The sequence below is a fragment of the Oncorhynchus nerka genome, linkage group LG23, assembly GCF_034236695.1.
Source record: "Oncorhynchus nerka isolate Pitt River linkage group LG23, Oner_Uvic_2.0, whole genome shotgun sequence".
In the NCBI taxonomy this organism is placed as follows: Eukaryota; Metazoa; Chordata; class Actinopteri; order Salmoniformes; family Salmonidae; genus Oncorhynchus; species Oncorhynchus nerka.
The window spans coordinates 8,014,185-8,038,698 of NC_088418.1; the positions used below are offsets into that span (position 1 = coordinate 8,014,185).

At 52.2% G+C, this 24,514-nt stretch overlaps 1 protein-coding gene across 1 annotated transcript in view; it reads right to left on the bottom strand.

Moving 5' to 3' along the window:
- The window catches only part of mcu (mitochondrial calcium uniporter), a 172,449-nt gene that overhangs the window by 17,645 nt on the left and 130,290 nt on the right, over nt 1-24,514 (bottom strand). The window contains exons 4-7 of the mRNA XM_065007821.1: nt 10,332-10,502; nt 9,322-9,323; nt 2,612-2,714; nt 2,109-2,269 (exon numbers count right to left, since the gene is read on the bottom strand). Coding sequence (XP_064863893.1) covers nt 2,109-2,269; nt 2,612-2,714; nt 9,322-9,323; nt 10,332-10,502 — 437 coding nt within the window. The remainder of the gene's footprint in view (nt 1-2,108; nt 2,270-2,611; nt 2,715-9,321; nt 9,324-10,331; nt 10,503-24,514) is intronic.

The window sequence follows — 24,514 nt, forward strand, 5'->3', positions numbered from 1 at the left end:
TTTGTGAAGGAACTCTCCAAATGTGCTGGTTTGTGTCCATCCTTCCATTGGGAGTAAACTGCTGAATACAGTTGTATTGAGCCTTTACTAACCCCCCCCATGCTAAACATTAACCATGCAGTTCTCTACCCCCCATGCTAAACATTAACCATGCAGTTCTCTACCCCCCATACTAAACATTAACCATGCAGTTCTCTACTCCCCCATGCTAAACATTAACCATGCAGTTCTCTACCTCCCCCATGCTAAACATTAACCATGCAGTTCTCTATCCCCCCCATGCTAAACATTAACCATGCAGTTCTCTACCCCCCCATGCTAAACATTAACCATGCAGTTCTCTACCCCCCATGCTAAACATTAACCATGCAGTTCTCTACCCCCCATGCTAAACATTAACCATGCAGTTCTCTACCCCCCCATGCTAAACATTAACCATGCAGTTCTCTATCCCCCCATGCTAAACATTAACCATGCAGTTCTCTACCCCCATGCTAAACATTAACCATGCAGTTCTCTACCCCCCCATGCTAAACATTAACCATGCAGTTCTCTACCCCAACAATGCTAAACATTAACCATGCAGTTCTCTATCCCCCCATGCTAAACATTAACCATGCAGTTCTCTATCCCCCCCATGCTAAACATTAACCATGCAGTTCTCTATCCCCCCAATACTAAACATTAACCATGCAGTTCTCTATCCCCCCATGCTAAACATTAACCATGCAGTTCTCTATCCCCCCTAAACATTAACCATGCAGTTCTCTATCCTCCCCCTAAACATTAACCATGCAGTTCTCTATCCACCCCCCCTAAACATTAACCATGCAGTTCTCTATCCCCCCCCATGCTAAACATTAACCATGCAGTTCTCTATCCCCCCCTAAACATTAACCATGCAGTTCTCTATCCCCCCCTAAACATTAACCATGCAGTTCTCTATCCCCCCCTAAACATTAAACATGCAGTTCTCTATCCCCCATGCTAAACATTAACCATGCAGTTCTCTATCCCCCTAAACATTAACCATGCAGTTCTCTACCCCCCTAAACATTAACCATGCAGTTCTCTATCCCCCTAAACATTAACCATGCAGTTCTCTATCCCCCCTAAACATTAACCATGCAGTTCTCTATCCCCCATAAACATTAACCATGCAGTTCTCTATCCCCCCTAAACATTAACCATGCAGTTCTCTATCCCCCCTAAACATTAACCATGCAGTTCTCTATCCCCCCCATGCTAAACATTAACCATGCAGTTCTCTACCCCCATGCTAAACATTAACCATGCAGTTCTCTATCCCCCCATGCTAAACATTAACCATGCAGTTCTCTATCCCCCATGCTAAACATTAACCATGCAGTTCTCTATCCCCCCCAATACTAAACATTAACCATGCAGTTCTCTATCCCCCCCCATGCTAAACATTAACCATGCAGTTCTCTATCCCCCTAAACATTAACCATGCAGTTCTCTATCCCCCCTAAACATTAACCATGCAGTTCTCTATCCCCCTAAACATTAACCATGCAGTTCTCTATCCCCCCCATGCTAAACATTAACCATGCAGTTCTCTATCCCCCCCCTAAACATTAACCATGCAGTTCTCTATCCCCCCTAAACATTAACCATGCAGTTCTCTATCCCCCCCTAAACATTAAACATGCAGTTCTCTATCCCCCATGCTAAACATTAACCATGCAGTTCTCTATCCCCCCCCCTAAACATTAACCATGCAGTTCTCTACCCCCCTAAACATTAACCATGCAGTTCTCTATCCCCCTAAACATTAACCATGCAGTTCTCCATCCCCCCCTAAACATTAACCATGCAGTTCTCTATCCCCCCTAAACATTAACCATGCAGTTCTCTATCCCCCCCTAAACATTAACCATGCAGTTCTCTATCCCCCTAAACATTAACCATGCAGTTCTCTATCCCCCCCTAAACATTAACCATGCAGTTCTCTATCCGCCCCCTAAACATTAACCATAAAGTGAATGGAATTCTAAACACGGTAATTCATGTCCATCAGAAGACAGAAAAAAAGTGATATTTACAAATGTACTTAATGCCAATAAGTGACTGTGTGTGTCCCGTACCTTCTCTAGAGGACGTAGCTGTGAGTTGAGGTCCTCTAGTCTGACCACCAGTTCCTTCTCTTTACTAAGCTGATGCTCTTCTATACGCATGGTGGTGTAGAGCTGCTGAACCAGGAACTTAACGTCGTTCAGACGCTCTGCCTCGTCATTGGCTAGGAGATCTAAAGACACACACAGAGGGTTAGAAGGTAGAAACAGACAGGCAGACAGGCTCTGCCTCGTCATTGGCTAGGAGATCTAAAGACACACACAGAGGGTTAGAAGGTAGAAACAGACAGGCAGACAGGCTCTGCCTCCTCATTGGCTAGGAGATCTAAAGACACACACAGAGGGTTAGAAGGTACAGACAGACAGACAGACAGACAGACAGACAGACAGACAGACAGACAGACAGACAGACAGACAGACAGACAGACAGACAGACAAATGCCTACTTTCACCTCTTAAAAGTATGAAGTACAAAATAAATGTGTTTTCATCTCCTGACCCCTGGTCAATCTCACCTCTCCGTGGCGGTCGAACCAGGTACGTAACGTCATTGATGACCAGGTTGAAGTCATCCAACAGCAGGATGTCTATCCCTGTAGAAGAGGCTACCCGCCCCATCTGGAGGGAGGGAGGGGAGGGGGTGGTGGGAGGGAGGGAGGGAGGGGGAGGTGGGAGGGAGAGGGGAGAGAGGGAGGGGAGGGAGGGAGGGGAGAGGGAGGGAGAGGAGAGGGAGGGGATAGATGGAGAGGGGAGACAGGGAGGGGAGGGAGGGAGGGGAGAGAGGGAGAGGAGAAGAGAGGGAGAGGGAGGGAGGGGAGAGAGGGAGAGGAGGGAGAAAAGAGGGAGAATGGAAAGAGACAAAGAGAGAGGGAGAGAGACAGAAACAAAGGGATATCAGTCATGAGACCCCACTCTGCTACTTGAAACACACTTCACATCCTCATCATTTCATGGCAGTAACATTTAGCCTATTTCTCTGGCTAGTCTCCCAACTGGCACCCTATTCCCTACATAGTGCACTACGTTTAACCAGGGACAATAGGGCTCTGGTCAGAGGTTGTGCACTATAAGGGTTGAAATAGGGAGCTATGTGAATGTAGAATAGGCTTCTGAGACCAGCCCAGAGTCCTTCTAATGGAGATCGTGTCTGTGTCCCAAATTGATTCCTATTCCCTAGGCAGTGCACTACTTTTGATCAGACATCTATCGGTAGTAGTGCACTAATTAGGGAAAAGGGTGCCATTTGGGAGGCTCACAGCCTCAGAGTGAAGACATCTGCACCACTTGTTAGAGGATAATGAGCACCGTCGGTAAAGGAGACAGGCTTCGTCCTGAACGGTACCCTATCCCATATAGAGTGCACTACTCCTGACCACTAAATAGGGAATAGGGTGCCATTTGGGAAGCACTTAAATAATCATGAGCATCGGACTGAATGGGTATTGTGGCAATACGCCTGAGTACTGATTGTTCAGCATGGGTAACTATTGTCTACATAAGGGATAGGCAACTTTGATGGGGGGAGGGAGGGGGGCACTCATCATGAGGGTGCGCAGTTAACGAGCGTCTCCAACAACCAGGATTAATACTGATAGAGTGGTTAACTAGTGTCTACAACAACCAGGATTACTACTGGTAGAACAGAGTGGTTAACTAGTGTCCACAACAACCAGGATTACTACTGGTAGAACAGAGTGGTTAACTAGTGTCCACAACAACCAGGATTACTACTGATAGAACAGAGTGGTTAACTAGTGTCTACAACAACCAGGATTACTACTGGTAGAACAGAGTGGTTAACTAGTGTCCACAACAACCAGGATTACTACTGGTAGAACAGAGTGGTTAACTAGTGTCCACAACAACCAGGATTACTACTGATAGAACAGAGTGGTTAACTAGTGTCTACAACAACCAGGATTACTACTGGTAGAACAGAGTGGTTAACTAGTGTCCACAACAACCAGGATTACTACTGATAGAACAGAGTGGTTAACTAGTGTCTACAACAACCAGGATTAATACTGATAGAGTGGTTAACTAGTGTCTACAACAACCAGGATTAATACTGATAGAGTGGTTAACTAGTGTCTACAACAACCAGGATTACTACTGGTAGAACAGAGTGGTTAACTAGTGTCCACAACAACCAGGATTACTACTGATAGAACAGAGTGGTTAACTAGTGTCTACAACAACCAGGATTACTACTGGTAGAACAGAGTGGTTAACTAGTGTCTACAACAACCAGGATTACTACTGGTAGAACAGAGTGGTTAACTAGTGTCTACAACAACCAGGATTACTACTGGTAGAACAGAGTGGTTAACTAGTGTCTACAACAACCAGGATTACTACTGGTAGAACAGAGTGGTTAACTAGTGTCTACAACAACCAGGATTAATACTGATAGAGTGGTTAACTAGTGTCTACAACAACCAGGATTACTACTGATAGAACAGAGTGGTTAACTAGTGTCTACAACAACCAGGATTAGTACTGGTAGAACAGAGTGGTTAACTAGTGTCCACAACAACCAGGATTAGTACTGATAGAACAGAGTGGTTAACTAGTGTCTACAACAACCAGGATTAGTACTGATAGAACAGAGTGGTTAACTAGTGTCCACAACAACCAGGATTAATACTGATAGAGTGGTTAACTAGTGTCTACAACAACCAGGATTAATACTGATAGAGTGGTTAACTAGTGTCTACAACAACCAGGATTAATACTGATAGAGTGGTTAACTAGTGTCTACAACAACCAGGATTAGTACTGATAGAACAGAGTGGTTAACTAGTGTCTACAACAACCAGGATTAATACTGATAGAACAGAGTGGTTAACTAGTGTCCACAACAACCAGGATTAATACTGATAGAACAGAGTGGTTAACTAGTGTCCACAACAACCAGGATTAGTACTGATAGAACAGAGTGGTTAACTAGTGTCTACAACAACCAGGATTAATACTGATAGAGTGGTTAACTAGTGTCTACAACAACCAGGATTAATACTGGTAGAACAGAGTGGTTAACTAGTGTCTACAACAACCAGGATTAATACTGATAGAACAGAGTGGTTAACTAGTGTCCACAACAACCAGGATTACTACTGATAGAACAGAGTGGTTAACTAGTGTCCACAACAACCAGGATTAATACTGATAGAACCGAGTGGTTAACTAGTGTCCACAACAACCAGGATTAATACTGATAGAACCGAGTGGTTAACTAGTGTCTACAACAACCAGGATTAATACTGATAGAACAGAGTGGTTAACTAGTGTCTACAACAACCAGGATTACTACTGATAGAGTGGTTAACTAGTGTCCACAACAACCAGGATTACTACTGATAGAACAGAGTGGTTAACTAGTGTCTACAACAACCAGGATTAATACTGATAGAACAGAGTGGTTAACTAGTGTCTACAACAACCAGGATTACTACTGATAGAACAGAGTGGTTAACTAGTGTCCACAACAACCAGGATTAATACTGATAGAACAGAGTGGTTAACTAGTGTCCACAACAACCAGGATTAATACTGATAGAACAGAGTGGTTAACTAGTGTCTACAACAACCAGGATTAATACTGATAGAACAGAGTGGTTAACTAGTGTCTACAACAACCAGGATTACTACTGATAGAGTGGTTAACTAGTGTCCACAACAACCAGGATTACTACTGATAGAACAGAGTGGTTAACTAGTGTCTGATTAGAACAGAGTGGTTAACTAGTGTCTACAACAACCAGGATTAATACTGATAGAACAGAGTGGTTAACTAGTGTCTACAACAACCAGGATTAATACTGATAGAACAGAGTGGTTAACTAGTGTCCACAACAACCAGGATTAATACTGATAGAACAGAGTGGTTAACTAGTGTCCACAACAACCAGGATTACTACTGATAGAACAGAGTGGTTAACTAGTGTCTACAACAACCAGGATTAATACTGATAGAGTGGTTAACTAGTGTCTACAACAACCAGGATTACTACTGATAGAACAGAGTGGTTAACTAGTGTCTACAACAACCAGGATTACTACTGGTAGAACAGAGTGGTTAACTAGTGTCTACAACAACCAGGATTACTACTGATAGAACAGAGTGGTTAACTAGTGTCCACAACAACCAGGATTAGTACTGATAGAACAGAGTGGTTAACTAGTGTCTACAACAACCAGGATTACTACTGATAGAACAGACAACAACCATGATTACTACTGGTAGAACAGAGTGGTTAACTAGGTCCACAACAACCAGGATTAATACTGATAGAACCGTGTCTACAACAACCAGGATTAATACTGATAGAGTGGTTAACTAGTGTCTACAACAACCAGGATTACTACTGATAGAACAGAGTGGTTAACTAGTGTCTACAACAACCAGGATTACTACTGATAGAACAGAGTGGTTAACTAGTGTCTACAACAACAAGGATTACTACTGATAGAAACTAGTGTCCACAACAACCAGGATTAACTGGTAGAACAGAGTGGTTAACTAGTGTCTACAACAACCTGATAGAGTGGTTAACTTAGGCTTACTGATAGAACAGAGTGGTTAACTAGTGTCTACAACAACCAGGATTAGTACTGATAGAACAGAGTGGTTAACTAGTGTCCACAAACAACCAGGATTAATACTGATAGAACAGAGTGGTTAACTAGTGTCTACAACAACCAGGATTAGTACTGATAGAACAGAGTGGTTAACTAGTGTCTGATAGAATAGAGTGGTTAACTACAACAACCAGGATTAATACTGATAGAACAGAGTGGTTAACTAGTGTCTACAACAACCAGGATTAATACTGATAGAACAGAGTGGTTAACTAGTGTCTACAACAACCAGGATTAGTACTGATAGAACAGAGTGGTTAACTAGTGTCCACAACAACCAGGATTACTACTGATAGAACAGAGTGGTTAACTAGTGTCTACAACAACCAGGATTAATACTGGTAGAACAGAGTGGTTAACTAGTGTCTACAACAACCAGGATTAATACTGATAGAACAGAGTGGTTAACTAGTGTCTTCAACAACAAGGATTAATACTGATAGAACAGAGTGGTTAACTAGTGTCTACAACAACCAGGATTAATACTGATAGAACAGAGTGGTTAACTAGTGTCTTCAACAACCAGGATTACTACTGATAGAACAGAGTGGTTAACTAGTGTCTACAACAACCAGGATTAATACTGATAGAACAGAGTGGTTAACTAGTGTCTTCAACAACCAGGATTACTACTGATAGAACAGAGTGGTTAACTAGTGTCCACAACAACCAGGATTAATACTGATAGAACAGAGTGGTTAACTAGTGTCTACAACAACCAGGATTAATACTGATAGAGTGGTTAACTAGTGTCTACAACAACCAGGATTACTACTGATAGAACAGAGTGGTTAACTAGTGTCTACAACAACCAGGATTACTACTGATAGAACAGAGTGGTTAACTAGTGTCTACAACAACCAGGATTACTACTGATAGAACAGAGTGGTTAACTAGTGTCTACAACAACCAGGATTACTACTGGTAGAACAGAGTGGTTAACTAGTGTCTACAACAACAAGGATTACTACTGATAGAGTGGTTAACTAGTGTCCACAACAACCAGGATTACTACTGGTAGAACAGAGTGGTTAACTAGTGTCTTCAACAACCAGGATTACTACTGATAGAACAGAGTGGTTAACTAGTGTCTACAACAACCAGGATTACTACTGGTAGAACAGAGTGGTTAACTAGTGTCTACAACAACAAGGATTACTACTGATAGAGGAACTTACTTAATACTGATAGAACAGAGTGGTTAACTAGTGTCTACAACAACCAGGATTAATACTGATAGAGTGGTTAACTAGTGTCTACAACAACAAGGATTACTACTGATAGAGTGGTTAACTAGTGTCCACAACAACCAGGATTACTACTGGTAGAACAGAGTGGTTAACTAGTGTCTTCAACAACCAGGATTACTACTGATAGAACAGAGTGGTTAACTAGTGTCCACAACAACCAGGATTAATACTGATAGAACAGAGTGGTTAACTAGTGTCTACAACAACAAGGATTACTACTGATAGAGTGGTTAACTAGTGTCTACAACAACCAGGATTAATACTGATAGAACAGAGTGGTTAACTAGTGTCTTCAACAACCAGGATTACTACTGATAGAACAGAGTGGTTAACTAGTGTCCACAACAACCAGGATTAATACTGATAGAACAGAGTGGTTAACTAGTGTCTACAACAACCAGGATTAATACTGATAGAGTGGTTAACTAGTGTCTACAACAACCAGGATTACTACTGATAGAACAGAGTGGTTAACTAGTGTCTACAACAACCAGGATTACTACTGATAGAACAGAGTGGTTAACTAGTGTCTACAACAACCAGGATTAAAGCGTTTAATTTAATTTTATGTAGCCTTTACTTAACCTTTACTTAACCTTTACTTAACCTTTATGTAGCCTTTACTTAACCTTTAAACCTTTACTTAACCTTTACTTAACCTTTACTTAACCTTTACTTAACTAATTTAAGGCACAGCATTTTTTTTATTTGTACCTTTATTTAACTAGGCAAGTCAGTTAAGAACAAATTACAATATAGCAATTAAACACTGGAATGGTAGGGTGTGCAGAAGATGAATGTGCAAGTAGAGATACTGGGGTGCAAAGGAGCAAAATAATTCAAATAAATAACAGTATGGGGATGAGGTAGTTGGATGGGCTGTTTACAGATGGGCTATGTACAGGTGCAGTGATCTGTGAGCTGCTCTGACAGCTGGTCCTTAAAGTTATTGAGGGAGATACGAGTCTCCAGCTTCAATGATTTTTGCAGTTTGTTCCAGTCATTGGCAGCAGAGAACTGGAAGGAAAGGCGGCCAAAGAGGAATTGGCTTTGGGGGTGACCAGAGAGATATACATGCTGGAGCACGTGCTATAGGTGGGTGCTGCTATGGTGACCAGCGAGCTGAGATAAGGCGGGGCTTTACCTAGCAGAGACTTATAGATGACCTGGAGCCAGTGGGTTTGGAGACAAATATGAAGCGAGGGCCAGCCAACGAGGGCGTACAGGTCGCAGTGGTGGGTAGTATATGGGGCTTTGGTAACAAAACGGATAGCACTGTGATAGAATGCATCCAGTTTGGTGAGTAGATAGTTGGAGGTTATTTTGTAAATGACATCTCCGAAGTCAAGGATCGGCAGGATAGTCAGTTTTACGAGGGTATGTTTGGCAGCATGAGTGAAGGATGCTTTGGTGCGAAATAGGAAGCTGATTCTAGATTTAATTTTGGATTGGAGATGCTTAATGTGAGTCTGGAAGGAGAGTTTACAGTCTAACCAGACACCTAGGTATTTGTAGTTGTCCACGTATTCTAAGTCAGAGCCATCCAGAGTAGTGATGCTAGTCTGGCAGGCAGGTGCAGGTAGCGATCGGTTGAAGAACATGCATTTAGTTTTACTTGTATTTAAGAGCAGTTGGAGGCCACGGAAGGAGTGTTGTATGGCATTGAAGCTCATCTGGAGGTTAGTTAACACAGTGTCCAAAGGCCAGAAGTATACAGAATGGTGTCGTCTGCGTAGAGGTGGATCAGAGAATCACCAGCCGAAAGAGCAACATCATTGATGTATAGAGACTGCCAGAGGTCCGGACAACAATCCCTCCGATTTGACACACTGAACTCTGTCTGAGAAGTAGTTGGTGAACCAGGCGAGGCAATCATTTGAGAAACCAAGGCTGTTGAGTTTGCCGATAGAATGTGGTGATTGACAGAGTTGAAGCCTTGGCAAGGTCGATGAAGACGGCTGCACAGTACCGTCTATTATCGATGGCGGTTATGATATCGTTTAGGACCTTGAGCGTGGTGGCTGAGGTGCACCCGTGACCAGCTCGGAAACTAGATTGCATCGTGGAGAAGGTACGGTGCGATTCGAAATGGTCGGTGATCTATTTGTTAACTTGGCTTTTGAAGACCTTAGAAAGGCAGGGTAGGATAGATACACCTGTTGTCTATTCCATTTGCACAACAGCATGTGAAATGTATTGTCAATCAGTGTTGCTTCCTAAGTGGACAGTTTGATTTCACAGAAGTGTGATTGACTTGGAGTTACATTGTGTTGTTTAAGTGTTCCCTTTATTTTTTGAGCAGTGTGTATGTGTGTGAGTGTGTGTGTGTGTGTGTGTGTGTTACCTGTAGAGTAGATGGCCACACGGTCGATACCCCTGTCCTCTGTCTGCAGCTGTGTGAGGAACACCCCAACACAGTCACTGAGTGGCTTCAGAGTGAACTGGCATCGCTCCCTACGGGACGGCAAACTGACCGAGATCACCGGCAGTCCATTCTGGTACACCACCGTCACCTCTGGAGGGGGGCAGGAGACAACAACATGATTTCATACACATACTCCCCCCCCTCCTCCCCCTTTGTCTTACCCCTATCCCATCGTCAAGATCCAAGTCTCTCTGGCTCTGATATGAGACCCTTGTGTATGTCTACTGCACCCCTCTCTCTCTCTAGGGTGTGTGTGGCTGCCTGTGTCTCTCTCATGAGTGTGTGTGTGGCTGCCTGTGTCTCTCTCTCTAGGGTGTGTGTGTGTGGCTGCCTGTGTCTCTCTCATGTGTGTGTGTGTGGCTGCCTGTGTCTCTCTCATGAGGGTGTGTGTGTGTGGCTGCCTGTGTCTCTCTCTAGGGTGTGTGTGTGTGGCTGCCTGTGTCTCTCTCTAGGGTGTGTGTGTGTGGCTGCCTGTGTCTCCTCTCATGAGGGTGTGTGTGTGTGTGGCTGCCTGTGTCTCTCTCATGAGGGTGTGTGTGTGGCTGTGTGTCTCTCTGAGTGTGTGTGTGCTGCCTGTGTCTCTCTCATGAGGGTGTGTGTGTGTGTGTGGCTGCCTGTGTCTCTCTCATGTGTCTGCCTGTGTCTCTCATGAGGGTGTGTGTGGCTGTGTGTCTGCCTGTGTCTCTGAGGGTGTGTGTGTGTGTGTGGCTGCCTGTGTCTCTCTCATGAGGGTGTGTGTGTGTGTGGCTGCCTGTGTCTCTCTCATGAGTGTGTGTGTGGCTGCCTGTGTCTCTCTCATGAGGGTGTGTGTGTGTGTGTGTGTGTGTGTCTCTCTCATGAGGGTGTGTGTGTGTGGCTGCCTGTGTCTCTCTCATGAGGGTGTGTGTGTGTGTGGCTGCCTGTGTCTCTCTCATGAGGGTGTGTGTGTGTGTGTGGCTGCCTGTGTCTCTCTCATGAGGGTGTGTGTGTGTGGCTGCCTGTGTCTCTGTGTCTCTCTCATGAGGGTGTGTGTGTGTGTGTGGCCTGTGTGTCTCTCTCATGAGGGTGTGTGTGTGCTGCTGTGTCTCTCTCATGAGGGTGTGTGTGTGTGTGGCTGCCTGTGTCTCTCTCATGAGTATGTGTGTGGCTGCCTGTGTCTCTCTCATGAGGGTGTGTGTGTGTGTGTGTGTGTGTGTGTGTGGCTGCCTGTGTCTCCTCTCATGAGGGTGTGTGTGTGTGTGTGTGTGTGTGTGTGTGTGTGGCTGCCTGTGTCTCTCTCATGAGGGTGTGTGTGTGTGTGTGTGGCTGCCTGTGTCTCTCTCATGAGGGTGTGTGTGTGTGTGTGGCTGCCTGTGTCTCTCTCATGAGGGTGTGTGTGTGTGTGCTGCCTGTGTCTCTCTCATGAGGGTGTGTGTGTGTGGCATGAGAGGGTGTGTGTGTGTGTGTGGCTGCCTGTGTCTCTCTCATGAGGGTGTGTGTGTGTGTGTCTGCCTGTGTCTCTCTCATGACGGTGTGTGTGTGTGTGGCTGCCTGTGTCTCCTCTCATGAGGGTGTGTGTGTGGCTAGTATAATGGCAGCGCTATTAAAACCCACTTCAGCACGGAACACTCAGAGCCCTGACTGCAATGCCTCTCTCCCTCTCCCTCTCCATAACCTTTCAGTTCTCCTCAGAACAGATGCCAGTTTCTCCTTCAAAATTAATGACTGCTGGCTGTGGCTGAGAGAGAGAGAGAGAGACTGCTGGCTGTGGCTGAGAGAGAGAGAGAGAGAGAGAGAGAGAGAGACTCCTCCCGGTTTCTCTCCAGTGATGGGTCAAGGCCATCTTTGTCTCTCCAGAGCTGAGGAGAAACTGTTTCTGGGTCCAGGGCTGACAGGGGAATTAAGGACTCCGTCTACTGTTCCAAAGCAACACCACAGACTGCTGGTGCTGGGTAGTACTGACAAGCTAACCTGACAGGGGAATCCCAGGCATCTACTGTACTGAGCTCACATCAGGCCAAAACTCCTATCTCTGACGAGTAGTATTGCCAAACTATATTAAGCAGAATGCAGACTCTCTGGGTCTGACAGGGGAAGCCCCTACCCCATCTCTACCTCTCTGGTCTCTACCTCTCTGGGTCTGACAGGGAAGCCCCTACCCCATCTCTACCTATCTGGGTCTGTCAGGGAAGCCCCTACCCCATCTCGACCTCTCTGGGTCTGTCAGGGGAAGCCCTACTGTCAGAAGCCCCTCTCTACCTCTCTGGATCTGACAGGGGAAGCCCTACCCCATCTCTACCTCTCTGGGTCTGACAGGGGAAGCCCTACCCCATCTCTACCTCTGAGAGGGGAAGCCCTCTCTACCTCTCTGGGTCTGACAGGGGAAGCCCCTACCCCTCTCTACCTCACTGAATCTGTCAGGGGAAGCCCCTACCCCATCTCAACCTCACTGAATATGTCAGGGGAAGCACCTACCCCTTCTCTACCTCTCTGGGTCTGTCAGGAGAAGCCCTACCCCCTCTCTACCTCTCTGGGTCTGACAGGAGAAGCCCTACCCCATCTCTACCTGGGGTCTGACAGGGAAGCCCCTACCCCATCTCTACCTCTCTGGATCTGTCAGGGGAAGCCCCTACCCAATCTCTACCTCTCTGGGTCTGACAGGGGAAGCCCCTACCCCATCTCTACCTATCTGGGTCTGTCAGGGGAAGCCCCTACCCCATCTCTACCTCTCTGGGTCTGACAGGGGAAGCCCTACCCCAACTCGACCTCTCTGGGTCTGTCAGGGGAAGCCCTACCCCCTCTCTACCTCTCTGGATCTGACAGGGGAAGCCCTACCCCATCTCTACCTCTCTGGGTCTGAGAGGGGAAGCCCCTACCCCCTCTCTACCTCTCTGGGTCTGACAGGGGAAGCCCCTACCCCCTCTCTACCTCACTGAATCTGTCAGGGGAAGCCCCTACCCCATCTCAACCTCACTGAATATGTCAGGGGAACCCCTACCCCTTCTCTACCTCTCTGGGTCTGTCTGGGGAAGCCCTACCCCCTCTCTACCTCTCTGGGTCTGACAGGAGAAGCCCTACCCCATCTCTACCTCTCTGGGTCTGACAGGGGAAGCCCTACCCCATCTCTACCTCTCTGGGTCTGACAGGGGAAACCCCTACCCCCTCTCTACCTCTCTGGGTCTGACAGGGGAAGCCCCCTACCCCCTCTCTGGGTCTGACAGGGAAGCCCTACCCCTCTCTGGATCTGACAGGGAAGCCCTACCCCCTCTCTACCTCTCTGGGTCTGACAGGGGAAGCCCTACCCCATCTCTACCTCTCTGGGTCTGACAGGGGAAGCCCCTACCCCTCTCTACCTCTCTGACTGACAGGGGAAGCCCTACCCCTCTCTGGGTCTGACAGGTGAAGCCCTACCCCCACTCTGGGTCTGACAGGGGAAGCCCTCTCTCTGGATCTGACAGGGGAAGCCCTACCCCTCTCTACCTCCTGGGTCTGAAAGGGGAAGCCCCTACCCCTCTCTACCTCTCTGGGTCTGACAGGGGAAGCCCTACCCCTCTCTACCTCACTGAATCTGTCAGGGAAGCCCCTACCCCTCTCAACCTCACTGAATATGTCTGGGAAGCCCCTACCCCTCTCTACCTCTCTGGGTCTGACAGGGGAAGCCCCTACCCCATCTCTACCTCTCTGGGTCTGACAGGGGAAGCCCCTACCCCATCTCTACCTCTCTGGGTCTGTCAGGGAAGCCCCTACCCCATCTCTACCTCTCTGGGTCTGACAGGGAAGCCCCTACCCCATCTCTACCTATCTGGGTCTGTCAGGGAAGCCCCTACCCCTTCTCTACCTCTCTGGGTCTGTCTGGGAAGCCCTACCCCTCTCTACCTCTCTGGGTCTGACAGGGAAGCCCTACCCCATCTCTACCTCTCTGGGAAAGCCCCTACCCCATCTCTACCTCTCTGGGTCTGTCAGGGGAAGCCCCTACCCCATCTCTACCTCTCTGGGTCTGACAGGGGAAGCCCCTACCCCATCTCTACCTCTCTGGGTCTGTCAGGGGAAGCCCCTACCCCATCTCTACCTCTCTGGGTCTGACAGGGGAAGCCCTACCCCCATCTCTACCTCTCTGGGTCTGTCAGGGGAAGCCCCTACCCCATCTCTACCTCTCTGGGGGATCTGACAGGGGAAGCCCTACCCCATCTCTACCTCTCTGGGTCTGAGGGGGAAGCCCCTACCCCTCTCTGGGTCTGACAGGGAAGCCCCTACCCCATCTCTACCTCACTGGTCAGTCTGAATCAGGGGAAGCCCTACCCCTCTCTACCTCTCTGGGTCTGACAGGAGAAGCCCTACCCCATCTCAACCTCTCTGGGTCTGTCAGGGGAAGCCCTACCCCATCTCTACCTCTCTGGATCTGACAGGGGAAGCCCTACCCCATCTCTACCTCTCTGGGTCTGAGAGGGAAGCCCTACCCCATCTCTACCTCTCTGGGTCTGACAGGGAAGCCCTACCCCCTCTCTACCTCTCTGAATCTGACAGGGGAAGCCCCTACCCCATCTCTACCTCACTGGGTCTGTCAGGGGAAGCCCCTACCCCTCTCTACCTCTGACCCCCTACCCCATCTCAACCTCTGTCTGTCAGGGAAGCCCTACCCCCTCTACCTCTCTGGGTCTGTCTGGGAAGCCCTACCCCCTCTCTACCTCTGGGTCTGACAGGAGAAGCCCTACCCCATCTCTACCTCTCTGGGTCTGACAGGGAAGCCCTAATCTCCCTCTCTGGATCTGTCAGGGAAGCCCTACCCATCTCTACCTCTCTGGGTCTGACAGGGGAAGCCCCTACCCCATCTCTACCTATCCTGTCAGGGGAAGCCCCTCCCCATCTCTACCTCTCTGGGTCTGACAGGGAAGCCCTCCCCAACTCTACCTCTCTGGGTCTGTCAGGGGAAGCCCTACCCCTCTCTACCTCTCTGGGTCTGACAGGGGAAGCCCTACCCCCTCTCTACCTCTCTGGGTCTGACAGGGGAAGCCCCTACCCCCTCTCTACCTCACTGAATCTGTCAGGGGAAGCCCCTACCCCATCTCTACCTCTGGATATGTCAGGGGAAGCCCTACCCCCTCTACCTCTCTGGGTCTGTCAGGGGAAGCCCTACCCCTCTCTACCTCTCTGGGTCTGACAGGAGAAGCCCTACCCCATCTCTACCTCTCTGGGTCTGACAGGGGGAAGCCCTACCCCATCTCTACCTCTCTGGGTCTGACAGGGGAAGCCCTACCCCCTACCCTCTCTACCTCTCTGGGTCTGACAGGGGAAGCCCTACCCCCTCTCTGGGTCTGACAGGGAAGCCCTACCCCACTCTGGGTCTGACAGGGGAAGCCCCTACCCCACTCTGGTCTGACAGGGAAGCCCTACCCCATCTCTACCTCTCTGGGTCTGACAGGGGAAGCCCTACCCCCTCTCTACCTCTCTGGGTCTGACAGGGAAGCCCCTACCCCCTCTCTGGGTCTGACAGGGGAAGCCCTACCCCCTCTCTGGATCTGACAGGGAAGCCCTACCCCCTCTCTACCTCTCTGGGTCTGACAGGGAAGCCCTACCCCATCTCTACCTCTCTGGGTCTGACAGGGGAAGCCCCTACCCCTCTCTACCTCTCTGGATCTGGGGGGAAGCCCTACCCCCTCTGACAGGGAAGCCCCTACCCCCTCTCTACCTCCTCTGGGTCTGACAGGGAAGAACCCCCTCTACCTCTCTGGGTCTGAAAGGGGAAGCCCCTACCCCCTCTCTACCTCTCTGGGTCTGACAGGGGAAGCCCCTACCCCCTCTCTACCTCACTGAATCTGTCAGGGGAAGCCCCTACCCCCTCTCAACCTCACTGAATATGTCTGGGGAAGCCCCTACCCCCTCTCTACCTCTCTGGGTCTGACAGGGGAAGCCCCTACCCCATCTCTACCTCTCTGGGTCTGACAGGGGAAGCCCCTACCCCATCTCTACCTCTCTGGATCTGTCAGGGGAAGCCCCTACCCCATCTCTACCTCTCTGGGTCTGACAGGGGAAGCCCTACCCCATCTCTACCTCTCTGGGTCTGAGGGGAAGCCCCTACCCCTTCTCTACCTCTCTGGGTCTGTCTGGGGAAGCCCTACCCCATCTCTACCTCTCTGGGTCTGACAGGGAAGCCCTACCCCATCTCTACCTCTCTGGGTCTGACAGGGGAAGCCCCTACCCCATCTCTACCTCTCTGGATCTGTCAGGGGAAGCCCCTACCCCATCTCTACCTCTCTGGGTCTGACAGGGAAGCCCCTACCCCATCTCTACCTATCTGGGTCTGTCAGGGAAGCCCCTACCCCATCTCTACCTCTCTGGGTCTGACAGGGGAAGCCCTCCCCAACTGACCTCTCTGGGTCTGTCAGGGGAAGCCCTACCCCTCTCTACCTCTCTGGGACAGGGGAAGCCCTACCCCATCTCTACCTCTCTGGGTCTGAGAGGGGAAGCCCCTACCCCTCTCTGGGTCTGACAGGGGAAGCCCCTACCCCCTCTCTACCTCACTGAATCTGTCAGGGGAAGCCCTACCCCATCTCCACCTCACTGAATCTGACAGGGGAAGCCCCTACCCCCTCTCTGGGTCTGACAGGAGAAGCCCTACCCCATCTCAACCTCACTGAATATGTCAGGGGAAGCCCCTACCCCATCTCTACCTCACTGGGTCTGACAGGGGGAAGCCCTACCCCCTCTCTACCTCTCTGGTCTGACAGGGGAAGCCCTACCCCATCTCTACCTCTCTGGGTCTGACAGGGGAAGCCCCCTACCCCATCTCTACCTCTCTGGGTCTGACAGGGGAAGCCCCTACCCCATCTCTACCTCTCTGGATCTGTCAGGGGAAGCCCTACCCCATCTCTACCTCTCTGGGTCTGACAGGGGAAGCCCCTACCCCATCTCTACCTCTGGGTCTGGGTCTGGATCAGGGGAAGCCCTACCCCATCTCTACCTCTCTGGGTCTGTCAGGGGAAGCCCTACCCCATCTCTACCTCTCTCTGTCTGGGATCTGACAGGGGAAGCCCTACCCCATCTCTACCTCTCTCTGAGAGGGGAAGCCCCTACCCCTCTCTACCTGGGTCTGACAGGGAAGCCCCTACCCCTCTCTACCTCACTGAATCTGTCAGGGGAAGCCCCTACCCCATCTCAACCTCACTGAATATGTCAGGGGAAGCACCTACCCCTTCTCTACCTCTCTGGGTCTGTCTGGGGAAGCCCTACCCCCTCTCTACCTCTCTGGGTCTGACAGGAGAAGCCCTACCCCATCTCTACCTCTCTGGGTCTGACAGAGGAAGCCCCTACCCCATCTCTACCTCTCTGGATCTGTCAGGGGAAGCCCCTACCCAATCTCTACCTCTCTGGGTCTGACAGGGGAAGCCCCTACCCCATCTCTACCTATCTGGGTCTGTCAGGGGAAGCCCCTACCCCATCTCTACCTCTCTGGGTCTGACAGGGGAAGCCCTACCCCAACTCGACCTCTCTGGGTCTGTCAGGGGAAGCCCTACCCCCTCTCTACCTCTCTGGATCTGACAGGGGAAGCCCTACCCCATCTCTACCTCTCTGGGTCTGAGAGGGGAAGCCCCTACCCCCTCTCTACCTCACTGAATCTGTCAGGGGAAGCCCCTACCCCATCTCAACCTCACTGAATATGTCAGGGGAACCCCTACCCCTTCTCTACCTCTCTGGGTCTGTCTGGGGAAGCCCTACCCCCTCTCTACCTCTCTGGGTCTGACAGGAGAAGCCCTACCCCATCTCTACCTCTCTGGGTCTGACAGGGGAAGCCCTACCCCATCTCTACCTCTCTGGGTCTGACAGGGGAAACCCCTACCCCCTCTCTACCTCTCTGGATCTGACAGGGGAAGCCCTACCCCCTCTCTGGGTCTGACAGGGGAAGCCCTACCCCACTCTGGGTCTGACAGGGGGAAGCCCTACCCCACTCTAGGTCTGACAGGGGAAGCCCTACCCCATCTCTACCTCTCTGGGTCTGACAGGGAAGCCCCTACCCCTCTCTACCTCTCTGGGTCTGACAGGGGAAGCCCCTACCCCCTCTCTGGGTCTGACAGGGGAAGCCCTACCCCCTCTCTGGATCTGACAGGGGAAGCCCTACCCCCTCTCTACCTCTCTGGGTCTGACAGGGGAAGCCCTACCCCATCTCTACCTCTCTGGGTCTGACAGGGGAAGCCCCTACCCCTCTCTACCTCTCTGGATCTGACAGGGGAAGCCCTACCCCTCTCTGGGTCTGACAGGGGAAGCCCTACCCCACTCTGGGTCTGACAGGGGAAGCCCTACCCCTCTCTGGATCTGACAGGGGAAGCCCTACCCCTCTCTACCTCTCTGGGTCTGAAAGGGAAGCCCCTACCCCCTCTCTACCTCTCTGGGTCTGACAGGGAAGCCCCTACCCCTCTCTACCTCACTGAATCTGTCAGGGGAAGCCCCTACCCCCTCTCAACCTCACTGAATATGTCTGGGGAAGCCCCTACCCCCTCTCTACCTCTCTGGGTCTGACAGGGGAAGCCCCTACCCCATCTCTACCTCTCTGGGTCTGACAGGGGAAGCCCCTACCCCATCTCTACCTCTCTGGATCTGTCAGGGGAAGCCCCTACCCCATCTCTACCTCTCTGGGTCTGACAGGGGAAGCCCCTACCCCATCTCTACCTATCTGGGTCTGTCAGGGGAAGCCCCTACCCCTTCTCTACCTCTCTGGGTCTGTCTGGGGAAGCCCTACCCCCTCTCTACCTCTCTGGGTCTGACAGGAGAAGCCCTACCCCATCTCTACCTCTCTGGGTCTGACAGAGGAAGCCCCTACCCCATCTCTACCTCTCTGGATCTGTCAGGGGAAGCCCCTACCCAATCTCTACCTCTCTGGGTCTGACAGGGGAAGCCCCTACCCCATCTCTACCTATCTGGGTCTGTCAGGGGAAGCCCCTACCCCATCTCTACCTCTCTGGGTCTGACAGGGGAAGCCCTACCCCAACTCGACCTCTCTGGGTCTGTCAGGGGAAGCCCTACCCCCTCTCTACCTCTCTGGATCTGACAGGGGAAGCCCTACCCCATCTCTACCTCTCTGGGTCTGAGAGGGGAAGCCCCTACCCCCTCTCTACCTCTCTGGGTCTGACAGGGGAAGCCCCTACCCCCTCTCTACCTCACTGAATCTGTCAGGGGAAGCCCCTACCCCCTCTCCACCTCACTGAATCTGACAGGGGAAGCCCCTACCCCCTCTCTACCTCTCTGGGTCTGACAGGAGAAGCCCTACCCCATCTCAACCTCACTGAATATGTCAGGGGAAGCCCCTACCCCATCTTTACCTCACTGAATCTGACAGGGGAAGCCCTACCCCCTCTCTACCTCTCTGGGTCTGACAGGGGAAGCCCTACCCCATCTCTACCTCTCTGGGTCTGACAGGGGAAGCCCCTACCCCATCTCTACCTCTCTGGGTCTGACAGGGAAGCCCCATCTCTACCTCTCTGGATCTGTCAGGGGAAGCCCCTACCCCATCTCTACCTCTCTGGGTCTGACAGGGGAAGCCCCTACCCCATCTCGACCTCTCTGGGTCTGTCAGGGGAAGCCCTACCCCCTCTCTACCTCTCTGGATCTGTCAGGGGAAGCCCCTACCCCATCTCTACCTATCTGGGTCTGTCAGGGGAAGCCCCTACCCCATCTCGACCTCTCTGGGTCTGTCAGGGGAAGCCCTACCCCCTCTCTACCTCTCTGGATCTGACAGGGGAAGCCCTACCCCATCTCTACCTCTCTGGGTCTGAGAGGGGAAGCCCCTACCCCCTCTCTACCTCTCTGGGTCTGACAGGGGAAGCCCCTACCCCCTCTCTACCTCACTGAATCTGTCAGGGGAAGCCCCTACCCCATCTCAACCTCACTGAATATGTCAGGGGAAGCACCTACCCCTTCTCTACCTCTCTGGGTCTGTCTGGGGAAGCCCTACCCCCTCTCTACCTCTCTGGGTCTGACAGGAGAAGCCCTACCCCATCTCTACCTCTCTGGGTCTGACAGAGGAAGCCCCTACCCCATCTCTACCTCTCTGGATCTGTCAGGGGAAGCCCCTACCCAATCTCTACCTCTCTGGGTCTGACAGGGAAGCCCCTACCCCATCTCTACCTATCTGGGTCTGTCAGGGGAAGCCCCTACCCCATCTCTACCTCTCTGACAGGGGAAGCCCTACCCCAACTCGACCTCTCTGGATCTGACAGGGGAAGCCCTACCCCATCTCTACCTCTCTGGGTCTGAAGGGGAAGCCCCTACCCCCTCTACCTCTCTCTGGGTCTGACAGGGAAGCCCCTACCCCTCTCTACCTCACTGAATCTGTCAGGGAATCCCTACCCCATCTCAACCTCACTGAATATGTCAGGGGAACCCCTACCCCTTCTCTACCTCTCTGGGTCTGTCTGGGGAAGCCCTACCCCCTCTCTACCTCTCTGGGTCTGACAGGAGAAGCCCTACCCCATCTCTACCTCTCTGGGTCTGACAGGGGAAGCCCTACCCCATCTCTACCTCTCTGGGTCTGACAGGGGAAACCCCTACCCCCTCTCTACCTCTCTGGATCTGACAGGGGAAGCCCTACCCCTCTCTGGGTCTGACAGGGAAGCCCTACCCCACTCTGGGTCTGACAGGGGAAGCCCTACCCCTCTGGGTCTGACAGGGGAAGCCCTACCCCATCTCTACCTCTCTGGGTCTGACAGGGGAAGCCCCTACCCCCTCTCTACCTCTCTGGGTCTGACAGGGGAAGCCCCTACCCCCTCTCTGGGTCTGACAGGGGAAGCCCTACCCCCTCTCTGGATCTGACAGGGGAAGCCCTACCCCCTCTCTACCTCTGGGTCTGACAGGGGAAGCCCTACCCCATCTCTACCTCTCTGGGTCTGACAGGGAAGCCCCTACCCCCTCTCTACCTCTCTGGATCTGACAGGGGAAGCCCTACCCCCTCTCTGGGTCTGACAGGGAAGCCCTACCCCACTCTGGGTCTGACAGGGGAAGCCCTACCCCTCTCTGATCTGACAGGGGAAGCCCTACCCCTCTCTACCTCTCTGGGTCTGAAAGGGAAGCCCTACCCCCTCTACCTCTCTGGGTCTGACAGGGGAAGCCCCTACCCCCTCTCTACCTCACTGAATCTGTCAGGGGAAGCCCCTACCCCTCTCAACCTCACTGAATATGTCTGGGAAGCCCTACCCCTCTCTACCTCTCTGGGTCTGACAGGGGAAGCCCCTACCCCATCTCTACCTCTCTGGGTCTGACAGGGGAAGCCCCTACCCCATCTCTACCTCTCTGGATCTGTCAGGGGAAGCCCCTACCCCATCTCTACCTCTCTGGGTCTGACAGGGGAAGCCCCTACCCCATCTCTACCTATCTGGGTCTGTCAGGGAAGCCCTACCCCATCTCGACCTCTCTGGGTCTGTCAGGGGAAGCCCCTACCCCCTCTCTACCTCTCTGGATCTGACAGGGGAAGCCCCTACCCCATCTCTACCTATCTGGGTCTGTCAGGGGAAGCCCCTACCCCATCTCGACCTCTCTGGGTCTGTCACCCTACTCTCTACCTCTCTGGATCTGACAGGGGCCCTACCCCATCTCTACCTCTCTGGGTCTGAGAGGGGAAGCCCCTACCCCCTCTCTACCTCTCTGGGTCTGACAGGGGAAGCCCCTACCCCCTCTCTACCTCACTGAATCTGTCAGGGGAAGCCCCTACCCCATCTCAACCTCACTGAATTTGTCAGGGGAAGCACCTACCCCTTCTCTACCTCTCTGGGTCTGTCTGGGGAAGCCCTACCCCCTCTCTACCTCTCTGGGTCTGACAGGAGAAGCCCCTACCCCATCTCTACCTATCTGGGTCTGTCAGGGGAAGCCCCTACCCCATCTCTACCTCTCTGGGTCTGACAGGGGAAGCCCTACCCCAACTCGACCTCTCTGGGTCTGTCAGGGGAAGCCCTACCCCCTCTCTACCTCTCTGGATCTGACAGGGGAAGCCCTACCCCATCTCTACCTCTCTGGGTCTGAGAGGGGAAGCCCCTACCCCCTCTCTACCTCTCTGGGTCTGACAGGGGAAGCCCCTACCCCCTCTCTACCTCACTGAATCTGTCAGGGGAAGCCCCTACCCCATCTCAACCTCACTGAATATGTCAGGGGAAGCCCTACCCCTTCTCTACCTCTCTGGGTCTGTCTGGGGAAGCCCTACCCCCTCTCTACCTCTCTGGGTCTGACAGGAGAAGCCCTACCCCATCTCTACCTCTCTGGGTCTGACAGGGGAAGCCCTACCCCATCTCTACCTCTCTGGGTCTGACAGGGGAAGCCCCTACCCCCTCTCTACCTCTCTGGATCTGACAGGGGAAGCCCTACCCCCTCTCTGGGTCTGACAGGGGAAGCCCTACCCCCACTCTGGGTCTGACAGGGGAAGCCCTACCCCCACTCTAGGTCTGACAGGGGAAGCCCTACCCCATCTCTACCTCTCTGGGTCTGACAGGGGAAGCCCCTACCCCCTCTCTACCTCTCTGGGTCTGACAGGGGAAGCTCCTACCCTCTCTGGGTCTGACAGGGAAGCCCTACCCCTCTCTGGATCTGACAGGGGAAGCCCTACCCCTCTCTACCTCTCTGGGTCTGACAGGGAAGCCCTAATCTCTACCTCTCTGGGTCTGACAGGGGAAGCCCCTACCCCCTCTCTACCTCTCTGGATCTGACAGGGGAAGCCCTACCCCTCTCTGGGTCTGACAGGGGAAGCCCTACCCCCACTCTGGGTCTGACAGGGGAAGCCCTACCCCACTCTAGGTCTGACAGGGGAAGCCCTACCCCATCTCTACCTCTCTGGGTCTGACAGGGGAAGCCCCTACCCCCTCTCTACCTCTCTGGGTCTGACAGGGGAAGCCCCTACCCCCTCTCTGGGTCTGACAGGGGAAGCCCTACCCCCCCCTCTACTCTGGATCTGACAGGGAAGCCCTACCCCCTCTCTACCTCTCTGGGTCTGACAGGGGCCCTACCCCTCTCTACCTCTCTGGGTCTGACAGGGAAGCCCCTACCCCTCTCTACCTCACTGAATCTGTCAGGGAAGCCCCTCTCAACCTCACTGAATATGTCTGGGGAAGCCCCTACCCCTCTCCTCTCTGGGTCTGACAGGGGAAGCCCCTACCCCATCTCTACCTCTCTGGGTCTGACAGGGAAGCCCCTACCCCATCTCTACCTCTCTGGATCTGTCAGGGAAGCCCCACCCCATCTCTACCTCTGGATCTGACAGGGAAGCCCTACCCCATCTCTACCTCTCTGGGTCTGAGAGGGGAAGCCCGTACCCCCTCTCTACCTCTCTGGATCTGACAGGGGAAGCCCTACCCCATCTCTACCTCTCTGGGTCTGAGAGGGGAAGCCCCTACCCCCTCTCTACCTCTCTGGGTCTGACAGGGGAAGCCCCTACCCCCTCTCTACCTCACTGAATCTGTCAGGGGAAGCCCCTACCCCCTCTCCACCTCACTGAATCTGACAGGGGAAGCCCCTACCCCCTCTCTACCTCTCTGGGTCTGACAGGAGAAGCCCTACCCCATCTCAACCTCACTGAATATGTCAGGGGAAGCCCCTACCCCATCTCTACCTCACTGAATCTGACAGGGGAAGCCCTACCCCCTCTCTACCTCTCTGGGTCTGACAGGGGAAGCCCTACCCCATCTCTACCTCTCTGGGTCTGACAGGGGAAGCCCCTACCCCATCTCTACCTCTCTGGGTCTGACAGGGGAAGCCCCTACCCCATCTCTACCTCTCTGGATCTGTCAGGGGAAGCCCCTACCCCATCTCTACCTCTCTGGGTCTGACAGGGGAAGCCCCTACCCCATCTCTACCTATCTGGGTCTGTCAGGGGAAGCCCCTACCCCATCTCGACCTCTCTGGGTCTGTCAGGGGAAGCCCTACCCCCTCTCTACCTCTCTGGATCTGACAGGGGAAGCCCTACCCCATCTCTACCTCTCTGGGTCTGAGAGGGGAAGCCCCTACCCCCTCTCTACCTCTCTGGGTCTGACAGGGGAAGCCCCTACCCCCTCTCTACCTCACTGAATCTGTCAGGGGAAGCCCCTACCCCATCTCAACCTCACTGAATATGTCAGGGGAAGCACCTACCCCTTCTCTACCTCTCTGGGTCTGTCTGGGGAAGCCCTACCCCCTCT